The sequence below is a fragment of the Pseudophryne corroboree genome, chromosome 2 (genome assembly GCF_028390025.1).
Source record: "Pseudophryne corroboree isolate aPseCor3 chromosome 2, aPseCor3.hap2, whole genome shotgun sequence".
Lineage (NCBI taxonomy): Eukaryota > Metazoa > Chordata > Amphibia > Anura > Myobatrachidae > Pseudophryne > Pseudophryne corroboree.
Window position 1 is genome coordinate 542,661,097 of NC_086445.1, and position 18,780 is coordinate 542,679,876.

At 45.7% G+C, this 18,780-nt stretch overlaps 1 protein-coding gene across 7 annotated transcripts in view; it reads right to left on the minus strand.

Annotated features, from left to right (window-relative positions):
• The window catches only part of NIPAL3 (NIPA like domain containing 3), a 59,913-nt gene extending 42,581 nt beyond the window's left edge, over positions 1–17,332 (minus strand). For 2 of the 7 annotated variants that reach the window (XM_063954297.1, XM_063954290.1), the window contains exons 1-3: positions 17,224–17,332; positions 14,324–14,562; positions 9,792–9,860 (exon numbers count right to left, since the gene is read on the minus strand). In XM_063954297.1, the coding sequence (XP_063810367.1) occupies positions 9,792–9,860; positions 14,324–14,413 (159 nt within the window). In that variant the 5' untranslated portion in view covers positions 14,414–14,562; positions 17,224–17,332. The other 5 variants (XM_063954291.1, XM_063954296.1, XM_063954295.1 and 2 more) reach the window with 5 other exon arrangements.
• Between the last annotated feature and the right edge of the window lie 1,448 nt (positions 17,333–18,780).

An 18,780-nucleotide genomic window follows, 5' to 3' on the forward strand; every position in this document is an offset into this window, starting at 1 on the left:
ATTTTTGTTAACCAAGGGTGAGATACACACCAGCTCACACCACAACACACCGCACAACATGGCTTTTAAGCAATACCAGTTAACAGCATGAACTAAAAACAGCAACAAGCTGAACATAACCGATACACAACCTCCGTGTAACAGAAGCAATAACTATCAATACTACTGCACAACAGTCCGCACAGGGACGAGCGCCCAGCATCCTCTACGGACTAGGAGAAAAGAATTTACCGGTAGGTATTAAAATCCTATTTTCTCTTACGTCCTAGAGGATGCTGGGGACTCCAAAAGGACCATGGGGTCTATATCAAAGCTCCAGACCGGGCGGGAAAGTGCGGATGACTCTGCAGCACCGACTGATCAAACATGAGGTCCTCATCAGCCAGGGTATCAAACTTGTAGAACTTAGCAAAAGTGTTTGAACCCGACAATTAGCTGCTCTGCAAAAGTTGAAGCGCCGAGACTCCTCGGGCAGCCGCCCAAGAGGAGCCCACCTTCCTAGTAGAATGGGCTTTCACTGACTTCGGCAATGGTAATCCATCTGTAGAATGAGCATGCTGAATCGTATTACAGATCCAGCGGGCAATAGTCTGATTAGAAGCAGGAGCCCCAATTTTGTTAGGAGCATATAGGACAAACAGAGCCTCTGATTTCCTAAATTGAGTCGTTCTGGCGACATACATTTTCAAAGCTCTGACTACATCAAGAGATTTTTAAACAGCCAAGGCATCCGTAGCCACAGGTACCACAATAGGTTGGTTTATGTGAAACGAAAAAACCACCTTCGGCAGAAACTGTTGACGCGTTCTCAATTCCGCTCTCTCCTCATGGAAAATCAAATAGGGGCTCTTGTGAGACAAAGCCGCCAATTCTGACACCCGTCTTGCGGACGCTAAGGCCAAAAGCATGACCACCTTCCAAGTGAGAAATTTCAACTCAACCTTTCGGAAAGGTTCAAACCAGTGAGACATAAGAAATTGCAACACCACATCAAGATCCCACGGTGCCACGGGTGGCACAAACAGAGGATAGATGTGCAGCACTCCCTTCACGAAAGTCTGAACTTCAGGAAGGGTGGCCAATTCTTTCTGAAAGAAAATAGATAAAGCCGAAATCTGCACTTTAATGGAACCTAATTTCAGGCCCGCATCCACACCTGCCTGCAAAAAATGGAGGAAACGACCCAGCTGAAACTCCTCCGTGGGAGCCTTCTTGGCTTCACACCAAGACACATACTTTCTCCAAATACGGTGATAATGCTTCGCCGTGACCTCCTTTCTAGCCTTAAGGAGAGTAGGGATGACTTCCCCGGGAATACCCTTTTGAGCTAGGATTTGGCGTTCAACTTCCACGCCGTCAAACGCAACCGCGGTAAGTCATGGAAGACGCACAGCCCCTGCAGTAACAGATCCTCTCTGAGAGGAAGAGGCCAGGGATCTTCTATGAGTGATTCCTGAAGATCCGGATACCAGGCCCTCCGTGGCCAATCTGGAACAATGAGTGCCGCCTGAACCCTTGTTCTTCTTATGATCCTTATCACTTTTGGAATGAGTGGAAGTGGAGGGAACACATATACCGACTGAAACACCCATGGTGTCACCAGGGCATCCACTGCCCTGGCTTGAGGGTCCCTTGACCTGGAACAATATCTTTGAAGCTTCTTGTTGAGGCAAGACGCCATCATGTCTATTTGAGGAATTCCCCAATGACTTGTCACTTCTGCAAAAACCTCTTGATGAAGACCTCACTCTCCTGGGTGGAGATCGTGTCTGCTGAGGAAATCTGCTTCCCAGTTGTCCACGCCCGGAAGAAAGACCGCTGACAGAGCGCTTACATGTGTTTCCGCCCAGCGGAGAACTTTTGTGGCCTCCGCCATTGCCGCTCTGCTCTTTGTTCCGCCCTGGCGGTTTATGTGCGCCACCACTGTTACGTTGTCCGACTGATTCACGACAGGTAGACCTTGAAGAAAGTGTTCCGCTTGCCGAAGGCCGTTTTAGATGGCTCTTAATTCCAGAACGTTTATGTGCAGACAAGCTTCCTGGCTTGACCATTTTCCCTGGAAATTTTGTCCCTGTGTGACTGCTCCCCAGCCTCGGAGACTTGCATCCGTGGTCACCAAGACCCAATCCTGGATCCCGAACCTGCGTCCCTCTAGGAGGTGAGAACTTTGAAGCCACCACAGGAGAGATATTCTGGTCCTGGAAGATAGGCTTATTTTCCGGTGCATGTGCAGGTGAGACCCGGACCACTTGTCCAACAGATCCTACTGAAACACCCGGGCATGAAACCAGCCAAACGGAATGGCTTCGTAAGCTGCTACCAACTTCCCCAGCACCCGAGTGCATTGATGGATCGACACTCTTGCCGGTTTCAGAATCTCCTTGACCATGGTCCGGATTTCCAGAGCTTTTTCCGCCGGGAGAAACACTCTCTGCAGTTCCGTGTCCAGGATCATGCCCAAGAAAGACAGCAGAGTTGTCGGAATCAACTGTGACTTTGGCAAATTTAGAATCCAACCATGTTGTTGCCGCACTGTCAGGGAGAGTGCCACGCTTCTTAGCAACTGCTCCTTTGATCTCGCCTTTATCAGGAAATCGTCCAAGTACGGGATAATTGTGACACCCTGCTTGCGTGGGAGCACCTTCATTTCTGCCATCACTTTGGTCTTTCCACGGCCCCGATAATCTTCACCAAACGGCAACATCTGAAATTGGTAATAACAATCCTGAACCGCAAACCTCAGGAAAGCTTGATGTGGAGGATATATTGGGACATGTAAGTAGGCATCTTTTATGTCGACTGACGCCATAAAATCCCCCCCTTCCAGACTGGAGATCACTGCCCGAAGAGATTCCATCTTGAACTTGAAAGTTTTCAAATACAGATTGAGGAATTTTAGGTTCAGGATCGGTCTGACCGAGCCATCCGGCTTTGGTACGACAAAAAGGCTCGAATAAAACCCTTCTCCCAGTTGAGACGGGGGTACCGTGACAATGACACGCTGTTGACACAGCTTTTGTATCGCCGCACGCACTACTTCCCTTTCTGGTATAGAAACTGGCAAGGCCGATTTAAAAAAATCGGTAGGGGGGGGGGGGCACCCCTGAAACTCCAGCTTGTACCCTTGGGACACTATGTCTAACACCCAAGGATCCAGGCCCGAGTGAAAGCAGACCTGACTGAAGAGTCGGAGACGCGCCCCCACCGGTATGGACTCCCGTAGAGGAAACCCAGTGTCATGCGGTGGACTTGGCAGAAGCCGGGGAGGACTTTGCTCCTGGGAGCTTGGCACCGCAGGAGATCTTTTTCCCCGTCCTCTACCTTCAGAGGCAAGGAAGGACGAGCCTCTTCCTTTTTTGTATTTATTAGGGCGAAAGGACTGCATCTGATAATGCGGCGTCTTCTTCTGTTGTGCAGGAACATAAGGAAGAAAGGATGACTTACCCGCTGTAGCTGTAGACACCAAGTCAGCGAGGCAGTCACCAAACAAGACCCTACCTTTATAAGGGAGAGCTTCCATAGCCTTCTTAGAGTTGGCATTAGCATTCCATTGATGAATCCACAGTGCTCCCCTGGCCGAGACTGCCATGGCATTGGCCCTTGATCCCAAGAGACCAATATCCCTTGCCGCATCCTTTAGGTAAGCAGGAGCGTCCTTGATATAACCGAGAGTCAAAAGAATGCTATCCCTATCCAGGGTATCCATGTCAGATGCCAAATTATCTGCCCACTTGCCAATAATACTACTCACCCATGCCGACTCCACGGCCGGTCTGAGAAGCGCACCCGTAGAGACATAAATGGATTTTAAAGTTGTTTCCTGCTTACGATCAGCAGGGTCCTTTAGGGCAGCAGTGTCAGGAGATGGAAGCGCCACCTTCTTGGACAGTCGTGATAGAGCCTTGTCCAAATTGGGGGATGACTCCCACTTTTCCCTGTCATCAGAGGGGAAAGGATATGCCATTAGAATTCGCTTGGGAATCTGCCACCTTTTGCCAGGGGATTCCCAAGCCTTTTCACAAAGAGTGTTCAGCTCATGAGAGGGGGGAAAACGTCACCTCAGGCTTTTTTCCCTTATACAAACAAACCCTTGTGTCAGGAACAGTAGGTACTTCTGAAATATGTAACACGTCTTTAATTGCCACAATCATGTACTGAATACTCTTAACCAGCATTGGATTCAAATTGGTCTCACTATAGTCGACACTGGAATCCAAGTCTGTGTCGGTATCAGTATCCGCCATCTGGATAAATGAACGCTTTTGTGACCCTGAGGGGGCCTGTACCTGAGACAAGGCGGCCTCCATGGATTTTCTCCACGTTTGTGTCTGAGAATCAGATCTATCCAGCCTTTTAGTCAATAAAGCCACATTTGCATTCAATGTACTCAACATATCCACCCAATCAGCAGTCGGCGGTGCCAACAGAGTCACTCCCAGCGCCTTATCTGCCCCCACTGCAACTTCCTCCGGATAGGAGCACTCAGCCTCAGACATTACGACACACACACACAAACATAATGGCTATAGGGGACAGACCTACAGAAAAGTCTGTTAGAGAAACACAGAGGGAGTTTACCAGCTCACACCCCAGCGCCTACACCCCGGGACTGAGAGCAAAAACACAGTGCCTCAGACCTATTTGCGCCATAATTAAAGGCTTAATCGCACCAAATTACTGTGCCCCCCAGTTTTGCTCCCTGTTACTTGTGCAGGAGAGTGGAGGTCCGGGCCAGCGTCTCTACTCCTGTGAAGAGAAAATGGCGCTGGTAAGCTGTGAGGGCTAAGCCACGCCCCCTCACCGGCACCCTGTAGTCCCGCTCAATTTGAAATCTTTAGACTGGCGGGGGCTATATTTGGTGCCTAGGCACTTCTAATATATATGTTCTGGCCAGTTTGAGCTTCAGTAATCATGCTGCCCAGGGCGCCCGCCCTGCAAGTGCCGCCCGGGGTGTGTGTGCGAGCATGGCGCGCAGCGCGACCGCTGCGCGGTACCTCATTACTGAAGTCTTCTGATCTTCTTTATACTCACCCGGCTTCTTTCTTCTGGCTCTGTGAGGGGTTTGACGGCGCGGCTCTGGGAACAAGCAGCTAGACGCACCAAGTGATCGAACCCTCTGGAGCTAATGGTGTCCAGTAGCCTAAGAAGCAGAGCCATTAACTCAGAAGAAGTAGGTCTGACTTCTCTCCCCTCAGTCCCACGAAGCAGGGAGCCTGTAGCCAGCAGGTCTCCCTGAAAATAAAAAAACCGAACATGAAAGTCTTTTTAGAGAAACTCAGGAGAGCTCCCCTAGTGTGTGTCCAGTATCTCTGGGCACAGAATCTAACTGAGGTCTGGAGGAGGGGCATAGAGGGAGGAGCCAGTTCACACCCATTCAAAGTCTTATAGTGTGCCCATGTCTCCTGCGGATCCTGTCTATACCCCATGGTCCTTTTGGAGTCCCCAGCATCCTCTAGGACGTAAGAGAAAATAGTAACCCATTGAAGGCAGATGCGACATGGTGGGTACCCTGTGGATCCTATAGACCTCGAAGAAAAAAAAAAAAAAAAAAAAGTTAACAAAAAAAAGGTAAGTTTTACCATAACTCTTATTTTCTTCATCAGGTTCCATAGGTATCCACAGGGATAACCTTGGGGATGTCCCAAAGCAGATGACAGAGAGGGAACGCTCCTAGGCTGAAAGGAGGACGTTGTGGCCAAAGGATGCAACCTGAGAGGCAAACGTATTAAAAGGCATAGAACCTAAGAAACGTGTGTGCAGAAGATCACGTAGCTTCCTTGCATAGTTGTTCAGCAGACACGCCACGACAGGCTGCCGACGAAGGTCCCACAGATCTAGTACAGTGAGCGGAGACTTTAATCGGTACTGGAAGATCAGTTTGCGTGTAAGCTTGTGAGATGGTCATGTGCAGCCAACGAGCCAGGGTTGGTTTGTTAGCTGGCCAGCCTCGCTTGCAGATTCATAAAGGACTAAGGGCCTAATTCAGATCTGATCGCAGCAGCAACATTTGATAGCAAATGGGCAAAACCATGTGCACTGCAGGTGTGGCAGATATAACATGTGTAGAGAGAGTTAGATTTGGGTAGGATGTGTTCAAACTGAAATCTAAATTGCAGTGTAAAAATAAAGCAGACAGTATTTACCCTGCACAGAAACAAAAACAACCCACCCAAATCTAACTCTCTCTGCAAATGTTATATCTGCTACATCTGCAGTGCACATGGGTGGTCATTCAGAGTTGTTCGCTCAGTAATTTTCTTTGCATCGCAGCGATTTTCCGATAACTGCGCATGCGCAGTGTTCGCACTGCGACTGCGCCAAGTAAATTTGCTATGCAGTTAGGTATTTTACTCACGGCATTACGAGGTTTTTTCTTCGTTCTGGTGATCGTAATGTGATTGACAGGAAGTGGGTGTTTCTGGGCGGAAACTGGCCGTTTTTTGGGAGTGTTTGAAAAAACGCTACCGTTTCTGGGAAAAACGCGGGAGTGGCTGGTGAAACGGAGGAGTGTCTGGCCGAACGCTGGGTGTGTTTGTGACGTCAAACCAGGAACAACAAGCACTGAACTGATCGCACTGGCAGAGTAAGTCTCGAGCTACTCAGAAACTGCACAGAGAAGTCTTTTCGCAAAATTGCGAATCTTTCGTTCGCAATTTTGATAAGCTAAGATTCACTCCCAGTAGGCGGCGGCTTAGCGTGTGCAAAGCTGCTAAAAGCAGCTTGCGAGCGAACAACTCGGAATGAGGGCCATGGTTTTGCCCAACTGCTAACAAATTTGCTGCTGCGATCAGATCTGAATTATCCCCAAAAAGTTAATCTGTTTTCCTAATGGAACCAGTACGGTCCAAGTAGAATTGCAGAGCAAGAAAGCCTCCCCTGCAGAGTAGGTATGGTGTATGGAAGGCTAAAAAATTTTTTCTCATTGAGATGAAAGCTAGATACCACCTTGGAGAGGAAGCAGCTTGGTCCGTAGGACGGCCCGGTCATAATGAAAAATCTAAAATGGGGAGCAGCATGAAAGCGCTCCCAAGTCTGAGACCCAGCGTGCTCAGGCGATTGCCAGAAGAAAGTCTTTGCAATTGAACATTTGAGGTCAACAGATTCCAAAGGTTCAAAAAGGAAACTGTTGCAAAGCACTGAGAACTAGAAACAAATCCCAAAGAGCCACTGGAGGGTCATTGGGAGGTTGAATCCGGAGTACCCCCTGAAGGAAGGTACGCATATCCGGCAATTGAGCAATTCTTCTCTGGAACTAGACTGACAGAGCAGAGATCTGTACCCTAAGAGAAGCAAAGCGGAGGCCCATGTCAAGGCCTGCTTGTAGAAAGGCCAAGAGTCTAGAATTCCAAAACACTAAAGGATCATAGTGATGGTGAGCACAAATAAGAGTGGCATATACGGTAATAGATGCGAGCGGACGCTGGCTTCCGAGCTCGGAGCATAGTTTAATCACAGAACGGGAGAATCCTTTATCCCTTAAGAGGGGTGACTCAAGAGCCACGCTGTCAAAGATAGGCAAGCTAGGTCCAGGAGGGGACAGGGACCTTGTGACAAGAGGTCCGGTCGTAGAGGAAGTGGGAACAGTACGTCTATGGAGAGACTTTGAAGAACCGTGAACCAATAGGCCATGCTGAAGCAACCAAGGTCACCGTGCCACCCTCTTCTTTGAATTTGCATAGCACTCTGGAAAGAAGAGATACCGGAGTGAAGAGATATGCCAGATGTAAGGGCTATTTGACTGTTAAGGCATCCGCGAAAGCTGCATCTGTATCCTTCGTCCTGGACCCCTACACGGGTATTTTGTAGTTGTGTTTGGAGGCCATGAAATCCATTTCCGGAAGACGCCATTTGTCCACCAGGAGCTGAAAGACTTATGGATCTAGAGACCACTCTCCAGCATGTACATCCTGGCGACTGAGGAAGTCTGCTTCCCAGTTGAGGACTCCCGGGATGAATACTGCAGAGATGGTTTTCCGCCTAGGCAAGAACTTGTGCCACTTCTGGCACTGCACATGTCTCCCTGATGATTGAGATAAGCGTTGTCTGACTGGACTTGGGTAGGACAACCTTGAAGAAGATCCAGAGTGAGGGCTCTGTAAACCACACAAAGCTCCAGGACACTGATTGGGATACCACTTTCTGCCGGGCCCTGAAAGGTGTGACTGCCAGTGACCACCCGCAGAGACTGCAGTCTGTGGTGAGAAGAACCTAGTCCAGAATCCAGAACGGAAGACCCTTGTCCAGGGTGGATGTCTGCACCACCACGAGAGGGACAGCCAAACATCAGGAGGCAGTACCATTGCCTGGGATTTGATCTGTGTGGGATGTCCATTCCACCTGGTGAGTACCAGGCATTGTAGAGGCCTGAAGTGGAATTGGACGCTTGTTGAACAGTGTTGAAGGAGAATACCATGGAGCCCAGGGTCTGCATGATGGAGTGAATAGATACCCTGCGACCGTGGAGCAACTTGCGTATGTGCAGATGTAGTGTTGCTATCTTGTCCGGGGAAAGAAGATACATTGTAGTTGAGCATCTAGCAGACCTCAGAGATGTAGCATCCTCTGAGATGGGATGAGGGAGGACTTGTTCCAGTTGATTAGCCAACCGTGACTCTGAAGGAATGTTATGGCATGGACTGCCGCGATCGCGAGTCCCGCAAGCGGGAACCCACCTTACCTGCCCCACGTCCTCCGGTGGCAGTCCTGCGGTCCCCTGTGTGCCTGCTAAAAAGTATGTATAGGGGTCCCCGACAAAAGTTCCTTGTTGTAGCTGGAGTCGCAGTTCTGGCTGTGGGGATGATATAGGCAGCAGCACTGGCGTCCAAAGGACTGCCTAGCGCTGTTCACTCAATGTGACAAACACTAAAATAAAATAACACAAACAGAAAAGCTTGAGCTGCATAAAGCAGCCCCACTGCTAAATGGTGACCAGCTCCTGCTGGTACTAAACAAAAACTGAAGAGCCTGAGCTGTGGGCGGGGTATGAGGGGAGACGGTCCAGTGACTATGAGCTTCAAAAAGCTTAACTGTTCGGTGCCAAGTCCTGGTCTCCATCGGCATTCCCCAAGGTTATCCCTGTGGATACCTATGGACCCTGCAGAAGAAATTACGTTTAGCTGCTACGGGCCATTTCTCCAGTTTTCTCTCTCTCTAAGGTATATATATATATATATATATATATATATATATATATATATATATATATATATATATATATACACACACACATACACATTTATTTATATTTTAACAACTGGATCTAAATGTAACTAATATAGATGCAACTACTTTCAGCCTAGAACTGTTGGTATAGGAAGTACGAGCTTGTGCTGTACAGGAACTTGGATAAAGTGTGCAAGAGCCCAACAGCAGAATTACATTAATAACCAAGAGGCCACCTCTACCTTGCTGTGTACACAGAGTGGGTGTATGCTATGCAGTGCTTGTACTGTAAATGCCTCCGGGAGTTACATGCGTTACAGACTATGAATTCTTTGTTGAAAAGATTCCCTCGCTACAGCAACTAAATTTACACACCTGACCTTATCACATGACAGAAAACTAGGTTCGTCAATGTTAATCAGCCATTCCTACATTCACGTACATGTTGTTTCTTACCTATCTGTTTTGTAAAACATATGTACTAAACCATGTACCCCTCTATTACCCTAGCTAGTAGCAGAAGTAGGGTTCCCGAGCCAGACACTGGGGAAGCCGCCCACTGCAGTGTGTCCGATGTATGGTCATGATTCTCAGTCTCTCGTTTGGTCTGTTATTTCTAATTTTCTTACCTGCAGGTTTAGTGCAATACTGATAAGAAGATGTCCAAATATGGCCAGTAGAGATCCAATAAGATTCTCCTGAAAAATAACAAATGGAGCTTTTTTTGTTTGTTTTGTTTTTTGACTGCACAATGGCTACCCTTTTCGAAGTTCTTTTATTTGTATGTTTGACTCTAGGGGTGTAGTATGGTATGCCGGCGGTACCACCCTGACTCTAGAAGAGCAGCATATTTAGGTTATATATCCTTTAGAACATGGGGGCAAATGTTATTAGGCCTGGAGAAGTGATAAAACAGCGATAAAGATCTGATAAGTGGGAGGTGATAACGCACCAGCCAATCAGCTCCTAACTTATTTTTCAAACCCGTAATGCCTGGCTGGTGCGTTATCCCCGTCCACTTATCACTGCATTATCACTTCTCCAGGCTTAATACATCTGCCCCATTATGTGGTCCTTAAATACAAAATTCTTCCTATTAAATAATTATTTTTCTGAGCTTACACAGGAGAATTGTATGAAAGTAAAATCCTGCTGTGTCGTTTAAAAAGGGTGATCCACGTTCATAAGGTCGACAGCGTGACGTTGAATCTGGCATGCAGTCATGTTACTAATGCAGTCACCGGCATATTAACCATGTTGGCTTTACAACTTTAAACAGGATGCTTTGTCATCACGTAAAGCCAACATGGTTACAATGCTGCACATTGCATTAGTAACGTGACGGCATGCCAGGTTCAACACCACGCTGCCCACCTTCTGAAGGTAAAAATGTGACTACATGCCTATCAGAGGTGTGGTTCATAGGGTCAACCACACCTAGGTTGACAGTGTCTAGGTTGACCACTACTGGTCAACAGTAACTAAGCTGACACCTAAAATAGGTCGACACAAACATTAGGTCGACATGAGGTTTTTAAAAAAAAAAATGGGGTCATTTTCTTCATAGACTGACCGGAAACCCCAATTAGTACACCGTGTCCCCTCACATGGCTCACTGTTTACCGTTCCTAATTGGTTATCGTTTCCAATTGCAGTCCACGTGGAGCGTAAAGTATGAAAAAGTTTTTTTTTTTTAAATTAAAAATATTGTGAAAAACTCATGTCGACCTTTTGTCACATCGACCTAGTAACCATGTCGGTGGGTAGCCGCCTGCCAGAGCACAGGAGCTGTGCTGGCAGGGAGCTACTCACCGGGTGCAAAAGCATCGCCGTCGTGCAATGATTTTGCACCAGTGCGGTGGGAGAGGGCCGGACATGCGGGGCGGCCTAGCCCTGTGCTGGGCGTCCCCCCGCATGTCTGAGAAAGTGATCGTAGATGTGCTGAATTTAGGACATCTACGATCAGATCTGAATTAGGCTCTTTGACTAATGCACAAAACTGAACTTGTACAGGATTCCTGTTTTTTTTTTTTCAGTGTAAAGGTCACAATTGTACTTACATTAAAGCATCTTTTAGCAGCGAGTACTTTGTACTGTGTGTCACTGGGCTAGCGTCACATATATGTTACAACACAGCATGACAGTGCTTCACAACATATCAGGCTACCGCATGACCATACCAGAATCCTTATAGGGAGGATTACCTATTCCTTATCTTGATTGATACATTTAAATTTCTCACTGCAATCACCACACGAATCAGTGCAAATTATAATTAAGACACTTTCAGGGGGTAGGCGTGGACCTCAGGATGAAAGTGGGATAAGGGCCTAATTCAGCATGTGTTGTAGTTTTGCGAGAAATCTACAGAGAAGCGCTCACATGTTTAGGGTAGCCTTCTGCCCACGCAAACAGTCAAGACATGCCTCCGTTGTCCAGACCGCGCCACCCCCAAAATACTGTGTTGCTGTCCCCTGCCGGGACTTAGATTGTGATTGCATGCGATTGCAATCTAAGTCCTCACACATGCGCACAGTGGCATGCGCATAAGTGCGGAAATTGCCAAATAGCGATTTCCGCAATTCGCAAATGAATGCTGAATCAGCCCCTAAATCCTTTCCAACTGAAGTGTTGCATATATCTTTTCAGAAATTATAACTATTCTTGTTGCAAGGTGCCTGTATATTTTATTGGTGCATCCAAGCAGAGTAAAACAAACCAAGAAACATAAATATTGTACGAAGATACAATAAGCATTACAGGACAAAAATGTCAAAAATAATACAAAGAAAAATTACCACAATGAAACAAAGTATCAGTACATATAAAAAAAGGAGCTACTCAGAATAAATACTCTATATACAGTATATATTCATATTTATGAAAATAATAATAAAAAAATAAAACAAAACTGAAAACAAAATGGAAGAAAGACAAAGAAGAAAGGGTAGGGTAAGAAGGCCATGACAAGGATGGGGAAGGTGGGAGGATGCATAATACCAGCCGCAGCAACAATAAGGGGGGGGGGGGGGGGGAATCAGCAAAGTCCAGGAACAATGCTAGCTTGCAACTGATACCATGGGGTCCAAACATCATGAAATTCGGCTACTAAATTGTCTTGTAAGCTTGTGAAGCCATATGATTTATTTGTGCCAGAAGAATAACATTCGGTGGTGAGGTTGGCATTTTCAGCATTTAGCAACTGTAGATTCAGCAGTGTTATAGATGTGGACAAGTAGATCTTGCTGGGGTCTGCTGATATTTTTCAAAGGGGAATTCAACATGTGCTATGAGCTTCTTTGGTACATAGGCAAAGTAGAGCCTATGGAACTCAGTGTCACAGACCATACAAATTTCCAGAATGGTTGTAGTACGGAACAAGTGCACAGCATATGGACAAACATGCCATCTTCCCCACATTCCCAACAAGAGGCAGACACTGCAGGGAACATAACATGAAGTTTGACTGGCACTAAGTAACAACAGGAGTACAACTTAAAACAGCTTTCTCTACTGTTTACACTAACACATCTTCTAATGGCGCCCCATCCTTCGTCATCAAAATTAAGCGGAAGGTCACTTTCCCATACTAACTCATGGAGCTCACGCGCAGGGTAACTCCGGGGACAAAACTGAGCTATAAATCATGGAAATATTTACCTTGCGGCTAAGCAAAGTCATTGAAATAAAGATGACATTTGCAGGCCATGCCACTTAATCATGGGAGTAAAGAAAGCTGGTCAGCTAGAGGTACTGAAAATTATATGACGTGCCGTGGTGGTGAGTAAAATGTTCATGGAAGTCAGCAAAGGAGAAGGAACAGAATTTAGCTTTTATATGAATTAAGCGCTCTAATACAATCCTGCCCCCCAAAGAGGCCATGCTGCTACTCCAGTCAGATGGAAACAAAGGATTGTGGGGTCGGGTTCTAAGTTGTGAGCTATCTGATGCTTTGCGCACACTTTGAGAGTGAAGTAAACAGATGCATACTCTGCGGCTGGTTTGTAAGATCTAGGGAGCCAAAGAATTATGTCAACTCTGCCCCATAAAGAACAACAAATTGTTAATATCAACTAATCTCATACTACCAAATGGAGAGTGCCAGGACACTATATGGTTAAGTTAGGATGATGACTGGAGAATCAGGAGACCCAAACCTTAGGCACAGACTTCGCCAAAACAGATCTGCAGAAGCCCAGCTTGTCGCCTGCCCAATATGAATTTATTGTACATTGATGGCATGGAGGCAAGGGTCAACACAGGTATCAGAACTAAAAGGGTTTGGAAGAGGTAAAGTATCCAGGACACATCAAAGTGATATCTACTTCTCCAAGTCCTGTTTCAATGACCGAAACATTGGTATAGGAGGGAATACAATTTCCTAATGGAATCCCCAAAGTACTAGGCTCTCCATAAAATAACATTTTGAAGGCTTGGACCTGCTGGTTCGCAGAAAAGATATACAGAGCTAAAGCTTCAGACTTGGTGTCATTAACCTAGAACCTGATGAGGAGCCATACTGCACCTGCTCTTTTTAGAGATTTGGGGATTTCAGTCCAGCCAACAGCCCAGTTTCTTCATTTTTCCACACATATTTTGAGACGTTTACAAAAAATGCACTCTAATGCTACTACTGTATACAGTGATAGTGGCAATACAGACCTGGTGGTATGGAAAATGTAAACAAATGGAATGTTCTAGTATTACCATTGCAGCAAGAAGTGGCAGTATGGCATAGCACTGTATACAAGCCCACTTCCACCACTGACTGAATGCACTGCCAATGAAGAACTACATCAGTAACTACAAACCAAGCTGCATCCAATACACTGAAAGGCAAAAGATCTTACCTTTCAGCTGCCTCCAAGTTACAACATTTGAAAAGAAGGACTGTGTCTTTTTCCATTTGTAAAGTGCTACAAATTATGGTAAACAATGATAAGATGATAAAATAAAATAAAAGATTGAAAATGAAAAATCAATCCACATAGATGAGGGCTAGCCAGGGGCACTCCTGACATATCAGTTATTTATGGCATCAACAGAACTTTTTTAAAAAAAAATGAAAATTCTTCAAAAGGTTATGTTGGATTGTGGTTTGATATAAGACAAATGGATACATAGGTAATTACGCAAAACATGTTCTGTACGGTAGCTTTACCTTGTATGAAAAGTAATGATCTGCAGGTGTTTCCACAGTGGTGGCTACCAGTTTATCTATCACCACTGCAGGGACGACGGTTTTCTCCATGGTCTCTCAATATGCGTCCCTTTTACTGTATCTTCAATTCCAATCGCAAAACATATATTCCGGCCCTCATACAGAAAAACTCCTGACTTTTCATCATAAATTCTTCTTCATATGTAACAATATACAGTGACCAAAAAAGGCATCTTGTCCTAGCAGATAAACACATGAATAATATAAATTTACATTATAGTCAGATTACAAATAAAATGAATTAAAGCAGAGACTGTTAATAATTGTCTCTGCCTAAAGTTTATTAGTTAAGTACAGAGCTAGTGCTCAAGAAAGAAGTTGCCATCACTCTTTTTAAGGGAAAAATCACCATTCTATTTACTGTCAAAACATTACTTTAATGTTCAGGGATGATGATGAAAATAAAATAATAATAATAATAATTAAAAAAAAGGAAACATCTGTGAAAAAACCAAGCTTGCAAGCATAGCTTTCTTTCCACTTTATTTGCTAATACGCAGTCTTGTTTTATTTCAATGTTTATTTACAATTACAGGGGAAGTGCAGTATTAGGTAATACAGGCTGAGACTCCCATATCTAAAATGCTTTGGACCAGATAGATACCGGATTTTTGAACATTTGCATACCTAAATTAGATATCTCGGGGATGGGACCCATATTAATACGAATGCATTTGTTTCATTACACCTTATACACAGTCTGAGTTTTATACAATAGTTTTAGTAATTTTGTGCATGAAACAAAGTTCATGTACATTAAACCATCAGAAAGCAAAGGTGTAACTATGTCTGTCACACTAAATATAGTTTGGATATCAGATTTTTGGATATGGAAGACTCAACGTGTACATACATATACCTTAATAATAATTAGGCATATGTCCAAAAACAGCATTTACACTCCACCTTGTAAATCACACCTACTATATCTATATTTGTATATGTTTAAATACAGATGTGTCCACATACCCCTATAATCAAATTGTGCCAAATAGCCCCATTTGGCATGACACAGACTGTGATTTAGGGGGTTATTCAAGCGGGATGTAGTTATGTGACTGGCGGTCAGGAGACACATTACCGATGGCTACATCCCGCACCCCTTTAAATCACGACAGTCAACATGCCGACTAGCAGGGACTATTCCCACTCGTGGGTGTCCACGACACCCATAGAGTGGGAATAGAACCTGTGGTGGGCAAGGGGCTTGCAGCGCTCACCAACTCCCCCCTCTGAGATGCCATACAGCTGCCGGGATCCCGCAGTCGGTATGCTGACCGCTGGGATCCCCTGCGGCGGTCGCGCATACCCAACCCATTCAAGCTTGTTAGCAACTAAAAAAAGAACACTAATGGGCAAAACCATGTGCACTGCAGGTGGGGCAGATGTAACATTTGCAGAGAGAGTTAGATTTGGGTGGGTTATATTGTTTCTGTGCAGGGTAAATACTGGCTGCGTTATTTTTACACTGCAATTTAGATTTCAGTTTGAACACATCCTACCCAAATCTAATAGGCCCTACACACTGGCCGATATTCCTCAAAGATATGAACGATCTCGTTCATTATTGAACGAGGTAACATTCATATCTTTCAGTGTGGAGTCACCAGCGATGAACGATGCGCGGCCCCACGCTCGTTCATCCCTGGTTCCCCGTCGGCTGTGCATGCAGGCCAATATGGACGATCTCGTCCATATTTGCCTGCACCTCAATGGAGCCGGGTGACGGGGGGAGTGAAGAAACGTCACTCCCCCCCCCGCCGCCGGATCTTTATATATGTAGGGCCCATTACTCTATCTGCACATGTTATATCTGCCCCACCTGCAGTGCACCCTTAGTGTGCTTTTTTGCTTTGCTAACAAACCTGAATAAGGCCCTCTGTAGGGCCAAGCGTCCTGCCAGACTTTTCTTCCCACCAAATATGCATCTTCACATCACTCATTGCTGCGACAGATATACAATGTAGCTTCTGTGTGCGACTCTCTAATCTGAGTGAAAAGGCATAAGATAGGGGTCCAGAACAAGTGACGTGATAAAAAAAAAAATAAAAAAAAAAAATATATATATATATATATATATATATATATATATATATATATATATATATATATATATATATATATATATTTTAAAATTACCTAGAACACTATGGGGTAAAATCAAATACGGACGAAGAGAGCAAGTTGACGTTGCATAGGCATATAAACGCTGGCAACCGCAGCATAACTCGCCCCCCTTTGCGGACAGAGTTACCCCACAGACTTGCAAATTTTTGGCCCCTATAAGCAACTTTGCAGCAATAATGTGAATACGATTTAAAATGAAGGAAAAATAAAATAATGGAACGGTTACCAGTAGCAGAGCTTCTAAATCACACCAGGCATCATATGGCACAATAATGATAAGTGTATGAGGACACAGCATTGTATAGCTACAGGTTAAGAACAGCAGCTTATTTCATACCATCCTTCGGAACATTCAGTAAGTGATATTACCACATCTACTTCATCCTGGTATTGGCCATTATCACTGCACTGTCGTTTTATAGCTAGTTTATGTTTCTTAATTATATTATTCCCTTGTTCTTCCGACTACACCCAAAGACACTGCACCTCTCAATTTTATCACTGACCTTTCACATCTGATCAATTTGTAAACACCATACTGTGCAGTGTGCACTGCCCCCACGTCTAATGACTATTAACATACATCACTGAGTAGAAGTGTGCACCACTATTCCTGCAGTCTGCAGACATACACAAATGATGTTTCAGCGGAATCACACGTTATATTAGTAAGTACATACACCCACCAGACGTTAACAGCAGCGATCTCTCACCTGTTACCTCTTCCTGCAGACACACGTCACTCACTGCTGCTGTGTACCTGTCAAGAAGCTTCCTGATTGGGTGCTGTAATCGTCAGTCGCAGTGGCCAGCAGGATACTATTGGTCAATGGGGGTGTAAAGTCGGCTCTATTGGTGCAAAGCAGGGAGGGAGGCGGGCACTGACTGAGGAGGAGATACAGGAAGTGGGGCAGCGGAGTATCTGGCCAGACCGGTCGCGCATGACGTCATCACTGTTATCACATGCACAGTTTACACTGATCAGTTACAAATGGGTTTTATACATACTTGCCTACCTGACCCTCTCCATGAGGGAGAAAATACTCTGTTCCTGGACTTTCCTGGTAATGTATGATTGCCATCACCTGTGGTGAAACACCTTTTTTTTTTATCAATTAACTAGCTCACCACAGGTGATGGCAATCATACATTACCAGGAAAGTCCAGGAACAGAGCATTTTCTCCCTCATGGAGAGGGTCAGGTAGGCAAGTATGGTTTTATAGCATAAGTAGATCTGAATATTACAGTTAAAGGTGTAAGGCGCAACAACTAAATCCCCGTCACTATGGTGCAGTATGATGGTGATCTCCTTTGCCTGCTCCAGTGCAGAGCCATACCTCCCAACATGACCCTCTCCAGGAGGGACAGAATGCTCTGCTCCTGGACTTTTATCTTAATTTATGATTGCCATCACCTGTTTTGAGCAAGTTAATGGATATTAAAGTTGTTTCAGCACAGGTGACGGCAATCATACATTAAGAGGGAAGTCCATGAGCAGAGCATTCTGTCTGTCACTACTGGAGAGGGTCATGTTGGGAGGTGTGCAGAGCAGACCTCGTCAACGTGTGATGGAGGTGCTTGTTGTGCTCTGCCTGTCTATGCACGCCGCTGTCCATCTGTTGTCCACTATTCCCCTATGGTGCTCCCCCACTTCTATCTATCCAGTACCATAACTAGACATTTCTCTAACGTCCTAGTGGATGCTGGGGACTCCGTAAGGACCATGGGGAATAGACGGGCTCCGCAGGAGACATGGGCACTTTAAGAAAGAATTTAGATTCTGGTGTGCTCTGGCTCCTCCCTCTATGTCCCTCCTCCAGACCTCAGTTTGAATCTGTGCCCGGACGAGCTGGGTGCTGTTCAGTGAGCTCTCCTGAGCTTGCTGTAAGAAAGTATTTTGTTAGGTTTTTTATTTTCAGGGAGCTCTGCTGGCAACAGACTCCCTGCATCGTGGGACAGAGGGGAGAGAAGCAGCCCTACTCTCTAAGCTAGGTCCTGCTTCTTAGGCTACTGGACACCATTAGCTCCAGAGGGATCGTACACAGGATCTCACCCTCGTCGTCCGATCCCAGAGCCGCGCCGCCGTCCCCCTCGCAGAGCCGGAAGACAGAAGCTGGGCGAGTATGAGAAGCAAGAAGACTTCGAAATCGGCGGCAGAAGACTCTGTTCTTCACATGAGGTAACGCACAGCACTGCAGCTGTGCGCCATTGCTCCAAACACACCTCACATACTCCGGTCACTGTAAGGGTGCAGGGAGGGGGGCGGGGG